Source organism: Callorhinchus milii, unplaced genomic scaffold (genome assembly GCF_018977255.1).
Source record: "Callorhinchus milii isolate IMCB2004 unplaced genomic scaffold, IMCB_Cmil_1.0 Scaffold13, whole genome shotgun sequence".
NCBI lineage: Eukaryota > Metazoa > Chordata > Chondrichthyes > Chimaeriformes > Callorhinchidae > Callorhinchus > Callorhinchus milii.
In genome coordinates this window covers 17,464,363-17,482,491 of record NW_024704754.1, presented here as the reverse complement: position 1 = coordinate 17,482,491, position 18,129 = coordinate 17,464,363, and the positions used below count along the sequence as shown (strand labels likewise).

The 18,129-nt window shown below is 44.6% G+C and overlaps 1 protein-coding gene across 1 annotated transcript; it reads left to right on the top strand.

The window, feature by feature from the left end:
• The first annotated feature begins 13,443 nt into the window (after positions 1-13,443).
• On the top strand, positions 13,444-16,018 carry LOC103184172 (interleukin-4-like). Its single transcript, XM_007902042.1, has 4 exons — positions 13,444-13,581; positions 13,998-14,045; positions 15,420-15,539; positions 15,884-16,018. Exons 1-4 carry the CDS (start codon positions 13,444-13,446, stop codon positions 16,016-16,018), a joined length of 441 nt encoding a protein of 146 aa, XP_007900233.1.
• Positions 16,019-18,129: the final 2,111 nt, after the last annotated feature.

Genomic DNA, 18,129 nt, shown 5'->3' with positions numbered 1-18,129 from the left:
AATATTGAGGCCAGAGGGCTGCCAGGTCCCTCGCAGATAAATAAATGAGGTGCTGTTTCTCGAGCTTGCGCTGTGGCTCATTGGATCAGCGCAGGAGACCGTGGATGGAGAGGTCAGAGCGCGCGTGGGAGGGAGAGAGCTGAAGTGGCAAGAGACCGGAAGCTCAGGGTTGTGCTTGCGGACAGAACGGAGCTGTTCGGCGAATCGGTCGCCCAATCTGCGTTTGGTCTTCCCCCAATGTAGAGGAGACCACATCGTGAGCAGCGAATGCAGTAAACTACATTGGTGGCAATTCACGTAAAGCGCTGTCTCCCTTGAAAACTGTGCTTGGGGGCCCTGGACAGTGGTCTGGGAGGAGGTGAAAGGGCAGGAATTGCATCTCCTGCGCTGGCATGGGGAGGAGAAGTTGGTGGGGATGGAGGAATGAACCAGGGAGTCTTGGAGGGAACAGTCCGTTCAGAAAGATATTTCAGGGAAAGATAAGTTTCGTGGTTGGATCACGCTGGAGGTGCCGGAAATGGCCCGAGAAGTATTTGTTGGACGTTGAGGCCGGCGGGGGTGGAAAGTGAGGACGAGAGGGACCTTCTCACGGTTCTGGGGGGCAGAGGGGGAAGGGGTGAGGGCAGAGCTGCGGGAAATAGGACCGACACGGGTCAAGGGCCCTGCCTACCGCAGTGGGTGGGAATCCTCGGTTGAGGAAAAAGGAAGACATTTCTCTGGTGTGAAACGGTGGCATCGTCAGAGCAGACGCAACAGACCCACGCGTGCTCTTGCTTACACAGGAGACGAGAAACCCAACTGTTTGTTTTGTGGATTGTTGACCACAGCACAAATTGGCCACGTTCGCATTCATTTCATTTGAAATGATTGAATTGTCAGAGCACGTCAAAGGCAGTCACCCTTTCCCTCAAAATTAAACGCAAAGTGGTTGTATAATCACTTGTGTCATTCAGCCCACGTGTTCCAACACCAGACCCTGATTAATCGTAACTTGAGCTGCAATTATAATTTGCCCGACCTCAAACCAAATGATGTTTGTTCCCAACGACATAGGTTTTATTTCTTGAATTTCACTATCAGGCCGACCAAACCCAAGATGTCATCAGCAACATGACCAGGAGCTTCCTGTTGATTCTTAATTTAAGCTGCCTTTGTAAATCACAGAGACAGAATTGGCCTCCAGTCTCTCTGTGCGTACGAAATACTCGTCAAGTATGAAGCCACTTACAATCGCGTTCATGTTTCTCGTCCTGACCTTCTCCGAAGGCTGCAAATGCAGGGCAGTGACTGAAATTATCACAGACCTGGGCTTTCTGGAAAAAGTAAGTAGCTCGCCTTTCGATTAACGTTCGTTATATTTCTTTTAACAGCCTCCGCAGGCGGGTGGTGCCCGAAAGTCGCTATTAGAAATGCAATTTCTCCTGCAGAACCCACAGTCGCTGCACTTTACTGCAATGCCGTGGAGCTGCTTTGAGGCGTCCTCTCGACGGGCAAGGCATGTCCCTGCCAACAATCCTCCCAAGAAAAATTGCTCGGTGGCTTCCCAGGTTCTTTTAGGACACCGTTGTGCACAAAATGGCTGCTGCATTAAATAATAATAATCCTTGATATCATTTGTTGTAATAATAATGATGATAATCCTTGCATTTGATATAGGGCCTTATCACGCCTTCGAGACACTTCACAGAATATACCGCACAACGAATTGACTCTATACTTTGTGGGCGAAATGTTTTGCCGACAAAATACCCAGTCACTACACTTTACAGTGCCTCCTGCGAAGCTCTTTGAGACGTCCTCCTGACGTGAAATGTCACTGTATCAAATATGAGGATTATTATTATTATATAGGTTTGCACGGTCTTAAAAGCTTCTGATTTGGGGTTTTAACCAATAAATCACCTCCGATATGAAAAAAGTAAAATTGGTGTTCACCCAATAATCACCGGAAATGACTAGTCTGACGTAATGAGGTGAGGTTTCCTTGCTTGCTTGCTCTTGTTGCCTCCTTGGTATGTGTTAATATGTTATTTAATGTTTAATCTCACATATAATTTAGCATTTAAATTAATATTTCTCTCTTTTGATTTGCCTTTCAGCACATGGCAAAACTGGTCCCGGTCATTTGGAATGAAAACATCAGAGTAAGAAGTTACCTTTGCTGCTATTTGAGCGCAGATGATGTCCCCCTCCCCCACCTTTTTAAGTAAAATATCGACGATTTTAGAATATTCAATGATAAATAAATTCAGCGGATGGAGAGGGACACGTTCCAACGGCAATGGGAAGACGTGACAAAGTGAATCTCTCTGAATAATGTCTCTAAATAATCGATTGAAAATAATAATAATAATAGTAATAATTCTTGCGCTTTATATAGCTCCTTTCACATCATCCTATGTCTCAAAGCGTTTCACTGATTTTTAAGGAATTTAATAACCTTTTTAATTCTGTTTCGTTCTTATTTTGAAGCCATCCAACGGGTCTGTTTCTTGCAAATCCCACGATGTGCTGAGAAAGACTGTGTTGAACAGAAGTGGCTTCGTAGCGAAACGTACTGAGCAATTGATCCACAACCTTTTAGCTGTGGGCAGTGTGGTAAGTCCCGACCGGGAATTGTCCTGCGAATGTTCATCTCGGGCCGAAAAACCACGGGGGGAACGCGATGGCAGCCGCGTGTTTTTCAGAACGCAATTGCATGAACCGTTACATTGGACACAGCGCCTTTGGTGTCGGGAGGACGTCCCAATGCGTATCGCATGGTTTTACTGTCGAGCAGTGACTGGGCGAACGTGAAAGAGAGCGAGAAACTTTCCAAAGATGGTTTGGTTTATCACAACCATTCCCTCCGAGAGTATTGTTACACTGCACCTCCTCAATCATGGACCTCCAGCAGCCACTGCCGCCACCCCACCACCAACCCTCCCTCCCTCCCTCCCTCCGCCAACATACACACACACAAACATGTGCGTACAGACACGCGCGCATACTCACCCCAAACGTGCCACACGCGCCCGCGCAATCCAATTTGGAATGATTCGGTCTGCATTTCATGTCGCTTCATTCCTCGTTTGTGTTTGGGTTGTAGAATCAGACGTGCGTGCTGAACGCGCGGTCGGAAATCGACCTGCCCGCCCTGCTGAAAAGCCTGAAGGACGAAATGAGGCGGAGGTTGTGACAGACGCAACGGAAATCGATTGCCCGCAATCGTTCGGGATTGCTGGGGGTTTACCCGGCAATTGTCAGTTATCAATTATATTGCTCTGATATTTTTTTCTGTCTTTCACTGTATCTCTTAAAGCAGTCATCAACCACTGCGTGATGAGTAATGTACAACTGAGAGTTGTGACCGTAGCAGTTATACTGATAATTAGAATAGGTATCACACATCAAGGGGGTAGGATGGGGAAGGGGATAGTAACCATAATAATCCTTATCACGTGTTCGAGATGACTCGAAGCGCTTCACAGAATATACTGGAAAAGTGTCTTGACAGCATATTTTGTGGGATGTTGTGTGTGTGTGAAGGGAGATGGGATTAAGTAAGTAATCTGAGAATCCAGTAACTTTTAGCTACACGGGTTTTAGGGGTGGCAAAGGGGGCAATATCAGGGCAGACACCAGGAAGTATCACTTTACACAGAGGGTAATTAATAAACCCGAAGGGTGGAGTTGAGATGGGGACACGAGGACTCATTGAAATCAACAGCTTGTGTGTTCTGCAAGAAGGTGAGATCAAACAGGTCAAAAGGGTCTTCTGCATCCAAACCTCAGCGGCGTACAATGTTCTGGAAATCCGATGGGGTCTAAATAAAATTGATTTTTTTTTGAAAACGCAAAAGCAAATGGACTGTGTTCGTTCGTGTTTCCGACTCGGGAATCCGATTGTTTCAGCAAACACTGTGCTGAGCAGAACAGCGGAGGGATCTGTGTGTTGACAATACATTGCAAAATTACATTTGTACAAGGCCTTACACGTCAGGAGGACGTCCCAAGGCGCTGGAGTGTCAGGGATTTGGACCCGATCTGGGAGAAGGGAATGTGGGATGGAGGACGGGGGCAGAAAGGCTGAAGGCCCGGCCGCCAATGAAAGGGCGGGCCCGGCGGGGGAGCATGGAGCAGTCCGGAGCCTGCTGATCAGAGGGAGAGGACAGGTTGATATGGGGTCAGCAGGTAGGGACGAGCGAGGTCATAAATGTTGAACTTATCCTCTGGAGGATGGGAAGCCAGTGGAACCAAGCGAGGGTGGGGGCGATGGGATCACGGAGCGGGAGAGGACACAGTGTTTGTCAGATCCCTCCCCGATAAAAAATATCGTTTGGTTATGTTCCAAAGCTCCCAATTCAAGCTCGTGCCTCACTCCCCCGGTCCAGCTCTGTTTAGTGACCAAACACAAATTTGTACGACACTGACAAAAGGAGCGACGCGCTTCGAGACGTCCTCCGACTGTGAAAGGCGCTGCATCAAACGCAATGGTGATAGCGATGATTATTATTTTTAATAATGGCCATTCATGGGCGTTTCACCTCCCTGCCCCGCCCACTCCCCACACGCACACAAAATATACAGGCAATTAGCTTTAGAATACATCCTTTGAGACGTCTCGATGGCGTGATAAGGTGCTGTATCATCAACAACAGCAAATCACTCTTGTATAGCACCCTTCACGTCGGAAAAATGTTCCAGGATGCCGGGATTATTAAATGCAAGATTTATTATCATTATTACTATCGTAAAAAGTCTGAACTAACGCTGCAAGTGGCTATAATGGAATCCGCCATATTTAAAGACTATATATTTTTGAATTCGGGCAAAACCCACGTGTCTGGCTGCTGCACTGATAACTTTCACCCTAACAGCCTCCAGGATACCAAGTAAAATCAATAGGAAGTTCTCCAATGGTCCAGTGGCCGACTATCAGAGTAATAATAATAATAATAATCCTTGCATTTGATATAGCGCTTTTCACGTCGGGAGGACGTCCCAAAGCGCTTCACAGAATACACTGTAAAGTGAATTGACTGTATATTTGTGGGCGAACGCGGCAGCCAATTGCGCACAGCAATGTCCCACAAACAGTCGTAGATTGAAAATGACCAATTTATTATTGTTTTTGGTTTTGGAGGGATTATTATTAGGCTCTGTGTGGAGTAAGGAAACTTGCCCAAGGTTTGGCCCTGACCTGCCGGGGATTGAACTCAGGTCTCTCGCTTGCAAAGCGAGTGCTCTAACCACTGAGCCACAGGACTCCGAGATGAAGCAGACCGAGGTGAAGCAGACTGGTTTCTTCCACTCTGCCTACCTGCTGCCTGTGGTGGCTCAGTTACATTCTTAAGGTCCTTCTGACCTATATCGAGACTCAAAATGATATCTTATATCTATTATCTGATCATTTTTAAATGATCTCTTTCTTTCATCGGGGCTCTGATACTTGTCTGAGAGCAAGGCCGGGCAAAGTGCTTCAGTAAGTTTGCCTGAAAAGTTAGCAGAAGAAAGTCGGTAATATTTAATATAGTAATTGGCACAATTGGTGGCCGCGTTTCGCCCACCAAATACACTCTCAGTCCACTTCACACTAGATTCTGTGAAGCGCTTTGAGGCAGCTCAACGACCTGATAAGGCGCTACAGCAATTGCAAAGATTATTATTATTATAATAATTATGCCTAAGTTATTATGCGTGTGCACATCAAAGGAAGACTAGCTAGCGTGGCCTCACCCTCAATCTCCTCGCCAGTGGTACCACAACAGGTTAAATGGGATACAATAATGATAAATACCCAAATGTCAGACACTACTAAATGATAGTGCCAAAGAGTGTCAGATGCACATATCTTTATGCTGAGTTATGAAAGAGTATGTCATCTGTGAATGTTCCTCCAGCATTTCGCTTGCATTGGTATCATAATTATTATTTACAGTCACCCGGGAAGGAATCTGTCACCCTCGGAAACCCATCGGTTTGGAACCAAATGGAACGTCCACCTACGCGTCGAAATCACCCGTGACTGGAAAGGAGTGCTCTCTCTCTCTCTCTCTCTCTCTCTTTCTCTCTCTTTCTCTTTCTCTTTTTTTCTCTACCCATTCAGCAAAGCAACTTGGTTTAGAAAATGCTGATAATGATCGTCAGGCAAGCATTCCGGACTGAAGTACTGTAATTCCAAGTCTTTGTTAACGTGGGGCGGAAAGTGGTCATCCGGTCTGTATTCCTTTGGATCTCCTGACACGGCCAAAGTTATTATCATTTCCAAGTTGTGTCCTTCCCGACACGGGGAACGGAAAAACTCCGAACCATTCGGTGCAAGAAGCGAAACACACGCAGTGAATCGAACCTGTCCCAAATGACGCAGGTTTCAGCCACAACAACCACTTGCATTTATATTGCGCCCACATGCCACGGCAGCGTGTCATGGGCAACATGTTTCGTAGGCAAACTAAACTCTTGAGAAGCGATGACACTAAAGTCTTGTGAAGCGCTTAGAGATGTCTCGACGACGTGACAAGGCCCTGTATCAAACGCACGGATTAATGAAAGCAACTCTGCAAGTTACAGGCGTCCAATTATCAGACTATATTTTACCGAAGATGAGATGTAGGAGAAACCGTAGGCATAAGCATTTCTTGAATTGATTCTTTGGAGTCAGAAATTATAAGAGTTCTGACAACCCATACGTTATTCTATGTGACTAACACTGGAGGGCACTCTAATTATATTTTCCAATCCTATTCGACACTTCCACTCAAAGTGTCCCGAGGTTTCACCGGACAGAGATATCATTCTCCGCATTGAACTGACTGATTTATATTCCCTTCGGTACATCGCTTGAGTTCTACTACAAAACGCAGTCGCTACACAGAAGCGACTGTGTGTTTTGTGGTTGATATGCAGTATTTCCACTGCTCAAGGTTTACAGCTTCTTCTCATCTCTCGCAAGCTTAACACACTGACAACACCTTCTTTGCCTTAGAACCATGGTACCAGAATGGTACCAGGGATAAGGGTCTTTAGTTATGTGGAGAGACTAGAGAAGCTGGGGTTCTCCTCAGAGCAGAGAAGGTTAAGGGGAGATCTACTATAGGTGTTTTGATAGAGTAGAGAGAGGGAGAAACTGCTTCCACTGGCAGGTGGGTCAGTAACCAGATTCTGCCAATTATCTTGAATCCATAGATTCAAGATAATTGGCAGAAGAACCAGAGGAGAGACGAGGAGAATTTTTTTTTTACGCAGAGAGTTGATACCGTCTGGAACGCACGTCCTGAAAGGGTGGTGGAAACAGATTAAATAACAACTTTCAAAAGGGAATTAGATAGGTACTTGAAAATAATTCTTGATATTATCTGAGACCATCTCTGCTCGGGTCACGAACAGCACAAAAGTAAGTTGGGGTTGACACATATTACCCGTACAACAACAACAAGATTCCATTTATAGAGCGCCTTTCACGTCGGGAGGATGTCACAAGGCGCTGTACAGTTGGGTCAGGACCCGAGCAGGGGGGGAAATGGTCAGGGTGAGGGGAGGGAAGGGAGGGAGCGAGGAGGGGGTAGAGAGTCGAGAGGGGAGCTGAAGGCACGGTCAAAGAGAAAGGTCTTGAGACCGGCCTTGAAGGAGGAAAGGGAGGAAGTGGCGAAGGCACTGGGGGATGGAGTTCCAGAGCCTCGGGGCTGAGAGGCTGAAGGCCACCGATGGTAGGGCAGTTGAGGCGGGGGATGTGGAGCAGACCGGAGCCAGAGGAACGGAGGGTACAGGCAGGTAGGTAGGGGGATAGTAGGTCGGAGAAGTAGGAGGGAGCGAGGCCGGGAATGGCCTTGTAGGTGAGGATGATGATCCTCACAGTCTAAGGGGATTGCAATAGACCAGAAGTTTGTCCAAAGGAAGTAAATTGGTCGTGGAGATAGAAAAAAATGGAGTCGATTTTCTTCAGGAGAATTCACTGGCTATTGAGGTCACTGGGACACAGTCTACATAAAAACCCCTTTGCGTTGTAGTCAAGGCCAGTAATCAGGAGGATGTAAAGTGACTGATTGACATTGGAGATTATTTGTTATCATTTCATTTTCAACGAAATGCGACACTTTAATCAGATGAAGATCAATCTCCAAATACACTCAGTAAAGTGAGTCTAAATATCTGACCTTTTCTTCAGAAGTGGCTGGGAGCACTCAGCAGGTCAGGCGGCATCTATGGAGAAAGGAGTGAGACAACCTTTTGGGTCCAAGACTCTTCGTCAGAATGGACCCCAAAATGCAGATCCTGGATATCTGAAACAAAGACTTTTTGGTTTTATTTCAGATTGTTTTCTGCATCATTTTGACTTTCCTTCACTTTTGCTGCTGCCGTTTGCAAGTGACCTTAACGTTTTGTCCGATGCTGAGCATTTGAGCTCCAATCATCCTCCTACGTCTGACATGATATCTTGTGTCTGTCTGTCTGTCTCTGTCTGTCTGTGTGTGTGTGTACGTGTGTGTGTGTTTATCTGTCTTTCAAATCTTAGGAAAGTTTCCGTACTCCACACGCCAGGAACCTGGTTGTTAGTCGATTGATGGACTGCTTTCCGGGGGAATAATATTCTCTCCAAATCAAAAAAAATAGTTGTTGGCCCACTCAATCCACGACTGTTTGTGGGACACTGCTGTGGGCAATTGGCTGCTGCATTTCGCCCACACAATATATAGTAAATTCACTTTACAATACATTCTGTGAAACTCTTTGAGACGTCTCAACGATGTGATAAGGCGCTATATCAAATCCAAGGGTTATTATTATCTAATATTGCCCCCTTCAAGTCCCGTCTAAAGATCTTTCTCTTTGACTGTGCCTTCAGCCACCCTCTCATCCCCACCCCACTGTCTCCACCCCTCCTGACCCCAACTTCCAGCTTGAGTCCGAACTCCTGATTGTCCAGCGCCCTGGGATGTCCTTCTGACGTGAAGGGTGCTATACAAGTGTAATCTGTTGCTGTTGTTGCACATGATTATTTCTAACCTGAATCCTCAGGAAGGGGGATTGGAAGTGAGGTCCTCAGGAATCCATCACTGAAACAGTCTACCTTTGGAGGGTGAAGTATGATGAACTTCCAGTCAGCAGAAGCCGTCCCCGCTTTGATTGCTTATTAAAGAATCGTGTGAGAGATCGACATGAATTAGTCACAATCTAAAGTCTCTGCCCCGTATTTCTCACGGTCTCATCTTTAAGGCCGTTGTCTTGAATATAACATCGCACAGAATTGTTGGAAAGTTTTGATGTTGGGGTTTTCATTTGGAAGTTGTTTTCTTTCATTTGCAAAGGATCTGCTGAGCAGTGGCATTGTGTGTAATGTGGATTCGCTGGAATGTTGCCCGGAGTGGGGCGGAGAGGAGGGAGAGGGTTATTGGTTAGAAAGAGAGATTCGAGAAATTAGTCCTCTTTCCACTGGCTCCCAAGAGTAAGCAGACACCTGAAAGAGACTTTCAAGATTGTGAAGGTCTTTGCCCACAAAATAGACAGTCAATCCGCTTCACCATTTATCCTGTGAAGTGCCTTGAGATGTCTTGATGATGTGGTAAGGCTCTATCTTAAATGCAATGATGATTCGTATTATTATTATAGCGCAGGAACGGATCAGTTTTGTCAATCTCTGAGTCAGTAACAATAAGGCTCAGAGTTTATGATGACTTGCAACCTCTTAGTCTATTCAAGCGTTAATCCTAGAATGTTTCAGCATCTTATCGTCAATCCAACCTTCGCCCAGTTTTTTTCTCTACAAATGAATATCCCGTTCCACTCTGTAGCTCGTTCCCATGGTCTTTGGTATTCCTCCTACACTGTAACTGTGTAATTCCCTTTGAAAGAGTTGATGGATCCCTCTTTATGTTTGAAGCAGAGAATGCCACCTTCACCCCCACCCACCCCACATTTTATTTCTAAACTCCCCTCAAAGTATTTTCATAATGATAATTCCTCGCATTTGATACAGCGCCTTTCTCATCAGGAGGACGTCTCAAAGAGGTTCGTAGTATTTAATGTAAGGTATAGTGGCTGTGTATTTGGTAGGTGAACATGACAGCCAATTTGCTGTCTCACAAACGACGAAAGGATGTCCCAGGGCACTGGACAAAATAAATGACCAATTTTATCTGAGGAATTGGTAGCAAGGACACCGGTAGAGAGAAACTCCCTTCCCTTTATTGAATAGCCCCGCAGGATCTTTAACATTCACCTGAACAGTAAGTGCCAGCCCTGCACTGGATTGTCAACCTGGATTAAATGAGTTGAAATCCCAAATCAGACCTTGAACCTTCAGAGGAAAAAGAGCTGCCAACTGAGCCAGACTGACACCCACCCAGGATCATTTCAGCTTTGAACCAAAATGATCAGAGCCAGCAATTCACTTGAACAACGCTCGTTGGGCGTTTGCAAAGTCGCATGAAAGTGTTAACGGAAAATGTCACCACTCGAAAGGGCTTGCAAGAGTTTGGTTATGTTTGTGCTCAGATATCTGACAGATGAACGGATAACAGGTCTTTTTAACATTAGGACGAAACTGTGATTAGAATTTTGTTTTTAGAAAAATATCAACTTGAAAATGACCTTTGGGATCAATAGCTCTGAGTTGCTCATCGGTAGAACGAGCCACTAAACCCCTGTTCCCGCATGAAACTGATCACCTGAATCCCATCCCTATCCCTCTCCTTAACTCCCAGCTCCACCTCCTTGCCCCTCAACTCACTGACATCATAAACCTCTCCCTGTACACTACGCCATTAAAAACAGCCGTCATCACTCCTACGTTCAAAAAATCTCCCTGGACCCATCCCTACTTCCAAACTACTGCCCCATCTCCAACCTCCCCTTCCTTTCCAAGGTCCTGGAACGAGTTGTTGCTTCTCAGCTTCACTCCTTCCTCTCCCGCCACTCCCTTCATAAACCCTCCAATTGGGTTTCCGTGCCACGTCCTTGTCCCCTCCTCTTCAATATCTATATGCTCCTCCTGGTGACATTATCCACAGACATGGGATCAACTTCCACACGTATGCGGATGACACCCAACTCTATCTCTCTGCCTCCACCCTTGACTCCAGGACCCACTGCTGTCCTGACAGAATGTCGGTCAGACATCAAGTCCTGGATGAGAGCGAACTTTCTTTAGTTGAACGTCAACAAGACTGAGGCCCTCCTGATTGGCTCCCGTCAGCGCCTCCTCACCTGTAGGCGCTGACACCATCACCGTCCATGGTTGCACACTCCACTTTGCTAAACCAGTCCAGAACTTTGGCATCTTGTTTGACCCTCAACTACCCTTTCTACCCCACATTTGCACCATGACCCGCTCTGCCTTCCCCCACCTCTGCAACACCACCCGGCTCCGTCACTGTCTCACACCACAGGCCACCAAAACCCTCATACATGCTTTCATTACATCGAGGCTTGACAATGCAAATTTATTGCTGTCAGCCTCCCCAACTCCTTCCTCCACAGGCTGGAGATCATCCAGAACTCTGCAGGTACCACAACCCTATCTCCCCCATTCTCGCCCAACTCCACTGGCTTCCCACCACACAGAGGATACAGTTCAAGATCCTGGTCCTCACCTTCAAAGCCCTCCACAGTCTTTCTCCCCCCTACCTTTGCGACCTCCTAACCCCCTACCACCCTGTTCGCTCCCTCCGCTTAGTAGGCTCCAGCCTTCACATCACCCGCCTCGCTCGCCCAACTATTGGTGGGCGGGCCTTCAGCCACTCTGCCTCCACCCTCTGGAACTCCATCCCGCAATCCCTCTGCCTCGCCCCCTCCCTCGCCACCTTCAAGACCCATCTCGAGACCCTCCTCATCGACTGTGCTTTCGATCTCCCCGCTGCCCTCCATCCTCCCCGACTCTGACCCCCAGCTTAGGTCCACAACTCTGTCTGTCCAGCGCCTTGGGACATCCTCCCTGCATGAAAGGCGCTTTACAAACGGAATTTTGATGTTGTTGTTGTTCTGTCTCCCTCTGGTCCAGGCAGGTGTTAGAAAAAATTCCATGTCTCTGTTTGAAGAAGAGTAAAGTATTCAGTTCTCTTGATACTCCAATCCCAATCCCATTCCTTTTCCAAAGTCACCACCCAAACAAATTACATTTGTATTGCGCCTTTCACGCCAGAAGGACATCCCAAGACTCTGGACAATCAGGGATTTGGAAATAGATAAAGTGTGGCTATTGCCAATGTCGCCATTGATTGATTGATTGATTGATTAATTGATTTTTTTGTTTGTTTATGTGTTTATTTATTTATCTATCTATCAACGGAACCCTGTCAGAGAGTAGGAGTAACCCTAAACGTTCATAATCTACAGAGCATTTTAGTTTCTTGCAAAATACACAGTCAATTCACTTTACAGTATATTCTCGATGGATTATACATATTCACAGTTCAATTCCCGGGTAGGGAAACCTTAAGCAAGTTTCCTTCCTCCACACATCACTGTTTACCTAAGCAATAAGTAATATTCCGGTCCTTAGTCGATTGTCAGATTGCTTTCAGGAGGTAAGAATCCATTAAAAAAATTAAAGAATCCATTTAATCCATTAAAAAAAATGATAATAATAATAATTTGGTCACTCAGTCTACGACTGTGCTCAATTGGCTGCTGCGTTTCACCTGCAAAGTATACAGTCGATTCATTTTACGGTGTATTCTGTGAAGCGCTTTGAGTCATCTCGCAGACGGCATAGGCGCTATTTCAAATGCACAGATCATTATTTTAGCATAGAATTTCCATAGGAAATCACTTTGAAATATAATTCCCTTCAGGTGAGCAGTTAAACCCTAACGCTGCTTCAGGACATCAGCGACAATGTGATAAGATGATACGTCAAATGCAAGGATGCTTATTATTATTAAAATTATTATTAAATATGAGCACCAACGTGTCAGGAGTGTTTGAATATCCCTTACCATTCAACATCTGTGTTTTTTTTCCAACTGCCTTCAGTAAAATGTAGGGTAATCGCTCAATCATTTGTTTGAGAGGTCTTTGTGAACAGATTTTTTTTAAAAAGAGAAACGTAGTGGGGAAAGAGAAAAACTTCCCCGTTGTGAAAATGTTCACTTGCAGCATTTGTGTGGTTAAAAAGTGACCTAACAATTTACCCGAAATGATCTCGGTATCTGATCTCTGTATTGTTCCTGTTTGCTTTCTCTCCATCTTTTTAATCAGTCAAAAGAGTTTCCTTTCTGATCAGATTTAACTTATATTATTCGTTTGCTAACTCAACACTTAACATCCTTGTAACCTCAACCCCACCCCCCCCCACCCCCTCACCCTACCCTACTCAAGCCACCGCCACACACCCGTTTCCCCTCCCCTTCGGTATTTCCTCACTGAGGTAGTTGCTGGCTGTATAAAAGGAGGACCATTATTTCATCCGCACTCAGTCAATCAGTGGCTTATCCAACGACTGAGATCAGAACAATACAGACTGCTATGGCTCACATACTGAAAGCTGCAGCTCTCCTCTCTATCCTATTGAGTGCTGTGTGTGCCACTCAGATCACCACAAAGGCCAGACATCAGTCTCTGAAGGAGATCATCAGTACCATCCGGCACATTTTAGAAAACCAGGTCAGTGTCCACTTTCATTTCTATGTGAACCAACGAATAAACCGCTTGAAATGTACCTACTTATAAATGAGAATAAGAATAATAATCTTTGCGTCGGGACGTCTCGAAGCGCTCAGTTAATATATCGTTAAGTGGATTGACTGTGGACGAAACTCATCGGTATAAAAAATATATTTATCTGTTCGAGGCATGAAGTGACAAATCATGTGGTGAATTGAAATTGGCGTTTGATCAGGGAGGCCATTGCAGATCAAATCTCAATGCTTAACATCTATCGCAATGTGTATTTATTATCTAACGCTTATTCCTGCAAAACAAACTGAGTAGCACTTAAGAGGAGCGATGTGTAATTTCACAAGTTGCTTGTGTGTGAAGAGCTATCGAACTGATGTGAGTTCTTTTACCTTTCTCTGCAGGTTCATCATCATCAAAACCACGTGCCAGAGATATTCGAGGACGTAAAGGTGAGAATCTTTTGTCCCTGCCGGCTGAGTAATGCTGTTACTGCAAGAATGACGTACCCGCCGTTGATCTCTTATGATATCAAGTGATTCACTTTGTTTTAACCACAATTTGGCCTGGTAACAAACTTTAGAGGTTGACCCGTGCATTAGCTTTACTTCCCCTTCTGATCTCTCTCAGTGCAAGTAGCAATGTAATATTCTCTGATCTTGCACTTTAGCCAATTTAGTATGTCTAAAAACAAACGTGACTTGCATTTATGTAGAGAACTTCACGTGGGGTAGTGGCTCGGAGGGCTTAAGAGGGTGGGAGCCTGACCGTGTGGTGGTGGTGGTGGGGTGGGGGGGGTTAGGGAGGGGGAGTCAGGAGGAGGTGACCATAAGCCCGGTCGATGAGGTGCGATGTGTAAAAGATCAAAAGGATCATGATTTCAACCCGTAGCACTGAAAAAGATGAGTGCCCTCAATAAGTGCCCTATCTCCCTCTCCCTTCATCGGATCGTCATTTTCATTTTGTGCATCGATATGGGCTTTCTACCAACGCAACGACGGTTACAGTTTTGATATTGACTGGATATTAATCTGTGATCTCTTTTGTGGGCTGATGCTGTGCGGGTGGAAATGATCGTTTCAAATCCCACTCTTCGATTTTGAGCGATCACCTGAAGCGAACTTTCAGTCAAAGCACTAACACTGTCCCGCGGTGTGAAGCCTGAAGTACAATGATAGCCCTCAATCTTGCTTTATCCTTGTATTTTGATACAGAGCCTTATCAGGTCTTCGAGACATCTCAATAGGATATCCTGTCAAGTGGATTGACTGTATATTTTGTGGGCGAAATCTAATGCGTGTTCTGCCTTAGGGCAGACAGTACCTCTGTATCGAACCTGAGCAATCTGTGTGGATGATTAAGCAGTCAGGGTTCAGAGCGTAGGAGTTCAGATCATTTTGACGTAGATGCAGATCAATGGAACCAAATTGCAAGATGTGTATTTTAGCAACTTAGCGATGTGAAAATGAATAAGCAAAGCAGCCTTTACAGTCAGAGTCTCCCCCTAGTCACTTACCTTCACAGCAATCCGGGATTTCATAAGATAGCAATGAACTGAATATTCTTTTAAAAAACAATTTAAGATCATTTCTCATGTTACGCACTACCCATGTTTTGCGCGCGGTCGACTGCCGCGTTTCACCCACAAAATACACAGTCCATTCACTTTACAGTATATCCCGTGAAGCGCTTTGAGGCGTCTCAACAGCGCGATAAGGCGCTGTATCAAATGCGAGGCTTATTGTTATGATGACTTATTATTTTTTTCTTTTGCTGACTACTTCTAAGATATTTTCGGCATGTCTTGACCGTGGTTTGCTTTGCAGGATCGCAGTGATTCAGAGGTTTTTTGCAAAGCGGCCCAAGTCCTGGAGTTGCTTCCATTTTACAATAACCTCAAAGAATTGCACAAACTTCGACACAACCTAATTCACATGGGAGGGCAGGTGAGTCCTTGCGATAAATACTCTTCCTTTGAGTTTGTCAAGGCTATTTGTCAAGGCAGTGCGTGTGTGTGGGTGGGGGGTGGGGGGGGACAACCTGTTGAGGGCCGAATGCTGGATTTGAGAAACATCTGTGGGGCCACAAAAGCAATATTTTAGCCGGAATGGCCAGTCCTGTCACCAGACTGGCCACCAGTCGGACTACCCTGATTTATAGTGTTAATGAAGTTCTGTTACTCCTTGACCGAAGAGCTTTGCCCATTCACGATACGCGAGCGAAGAACAATGCAATCTCTTGCGATGCCTCCAAAAAAAGTTTGACCTGAAATTTATTTCTCTCCCTGCAGATAACTGAGTGTGAAGTCAGTGAACTTTCTCAGGTCGAGTTCAAAAACTTTCTGAAAAGACTGTTGAACTTCTCCCAGAAGAAATTTAGGACAAATGGTGACAAGAATCATTTGACGACAAAATCGAAGGGTTGAATGATGAGAAAACTGTGTGTTACTTTTAACTGTGGGATCAGCCTATATGGTCAGCTCTGGTAATATCTTGTGCTATAGACAACAATTAGATTTATCTTACCTAGAAACTATTTTATCTGTATTTTCTTTAATCATTGCCTTTACAAGAACAAACAGCTTGCATTTTTATTGCGCAAAGGAAGAGCTTCACAGAATGAGAACAAATTAGACTCAATTAGATGAAAGATTAATGAGAGCCGGTGAATACCATTGAGGCAAATACTGTCCAATGAGCGACGTTACTTCCGATGACTACAACAACAGCAATAACAACAAATTACCTTTATACAGCGCCTTTCGTGCCAAAGGGTCATCCCGAGGCGTTAGACAGTTAAGGGTTTGTGTCCGAGCTGGGGTGCAAACTACTTGCCTTCAAACAACAATATGGTGAATAAATGGCCAATTCATTTGGGGTGAAGTTGGATGCAAAGGGACCTATAAGGACAGGATAAGCAAGAGCTACAATCATGCTTTTAAATCATGGCAACCTCAAGAAAATCAACATTCTACTTTGTTTTGGTCACTAGGACCATTTTATCTCAAATTGATGAAAATTTAAGCGGTTTAAGAATTTAGCCTCATTCCTGCACAATCTTAACTTTTAAGGCAAAAGGGTCTTAAGAGACCAAACTTGAAGTCCCTTAATATCCATTTGAATCACAAGGCAAACAAGACCCAAATTCATGATTCATTTGCAAAAGACTGTCCTTATGTTCCTTTTGTTACATAAAAGTGGGTTATTTTTCAACATAAATATTTATTTATTTATAGCCGTACGTTAACTTTACTTAAAGTTTATTATCTTTTATGCTATATAGATATATTAGGATAAATTATTAAACATGTTGGGTATGTGTACATCTCACATATGTGCATTGGATTATCTAGAATGAAAATTAAGATTCTCGCTTGCAAGCAATAATTTATTTTTTATAAATATTGGTAAGTTTTATCATTGAATAAATGTTTGGGTATTCGTTTTGGAGAAAAATGTGGAGAAAGCAATAAATTATTATAATGTCATTTTTTGAGCTGTTTCGTGCATTTGTCATTCAAAGGTCTGACAGGGCATTTTTAAACATTTCACTTCAATCTTGAATTCGGTTTTTACTGTGCAATGAGAGAAAAAAACACAAGCCCACTCCTTCTACAAGCCATGCAAAACCTCCCTCACTCTCTCACTCCTTCCCTCACTCACTCATTCACTCACTCACTCACTCATTCACTCACTCACTCACTCAATAATAATAATAATCCTTGCATTTGATATAGCGCTTTTCACGTCGGGAGGACGTCCCAAAGCGCTTCACAGAACACATTGTAAAGTGAATTGACCGTATATTTGTGGGCGAACGCGGCAGCCAATTGCGCACAGCAATGTCCCTCAAACAGTCGTAGATTGAAAATGACCAATTTATTAATGTTTTTGGTTTTGGAGGGATTATTATTAGGCTCTGTGTGGAGTAAGGAAACTTGCCCAAGGTTTCGCCCTCTGCCTGGAATTGAACTCAGGTCTCTCGCTTGCAAAGCGAGTGCTCTAACCACTGAGCCACAGGACTCCACAATCTAGCTATCAACCACTTATTCACTCTCTCAGCCAGTCAATCAAGTAATCAAGGATTTATTTACTCACACATTCACTCACTCTTCTCCAAAAAGTACCCCACGATCCCCTGCCACTCATTAGGACATTTGGTTTGAGCTCGCTGCAATTATCTTCATGGGACTGATCAAAGCAACTAAAATTTAAAAGCCTCTGAAACCTGAACACTATCTTACTGCTCTTCAAACTCCAGCCCCTGCCCCAGGCTACTGTATACAATAACCACACGTATCATCATTTGGTGCCTGCCTGTAAAAGGACACGAAATATATACACCCACCAACTATACAGTCACTGCATTTTGCAGTATGTTCTGTGAAGCACTTGGAGACGTCTCGAAGATGTGGAAAGGCGCTGTATCAAATGCAAGGATTATTATTGTATGTATATATTCATAAATTCTGGGACCTTATCTATATCAATGGACAGACATTTCTGTATCTGTCTATATCAATGGACAGACATTTCT

What these genes read in the sequence shown, in the direction of transcription:
- LOC103184172 (XM_007902042.1), top strand. Translation starts at nt 13,444, where the DNA reads ATGGCTCACATACTGAAAGCTGCAGCTCTCCTCTCTATCCTATTGAGT. An exon ending in GGCACATTTTAGAAAACCAG is followed by an intron (nt 13,582 to 13,997) that starts GTCAGTGTCCAC and finishes CTTTCTCTGCAG; the next exon opens with GTTCATCATCATCAAAACCA. An exon ending in TAATTCACATGGGAGGGCAG is followed by an intron (nt 15,540 to 15,883) that starts GTGAGTCCTTGC and finishes CTCTCCCTGCAG; the next exon opens with ATAACTGAGTGTGAAGTCAG.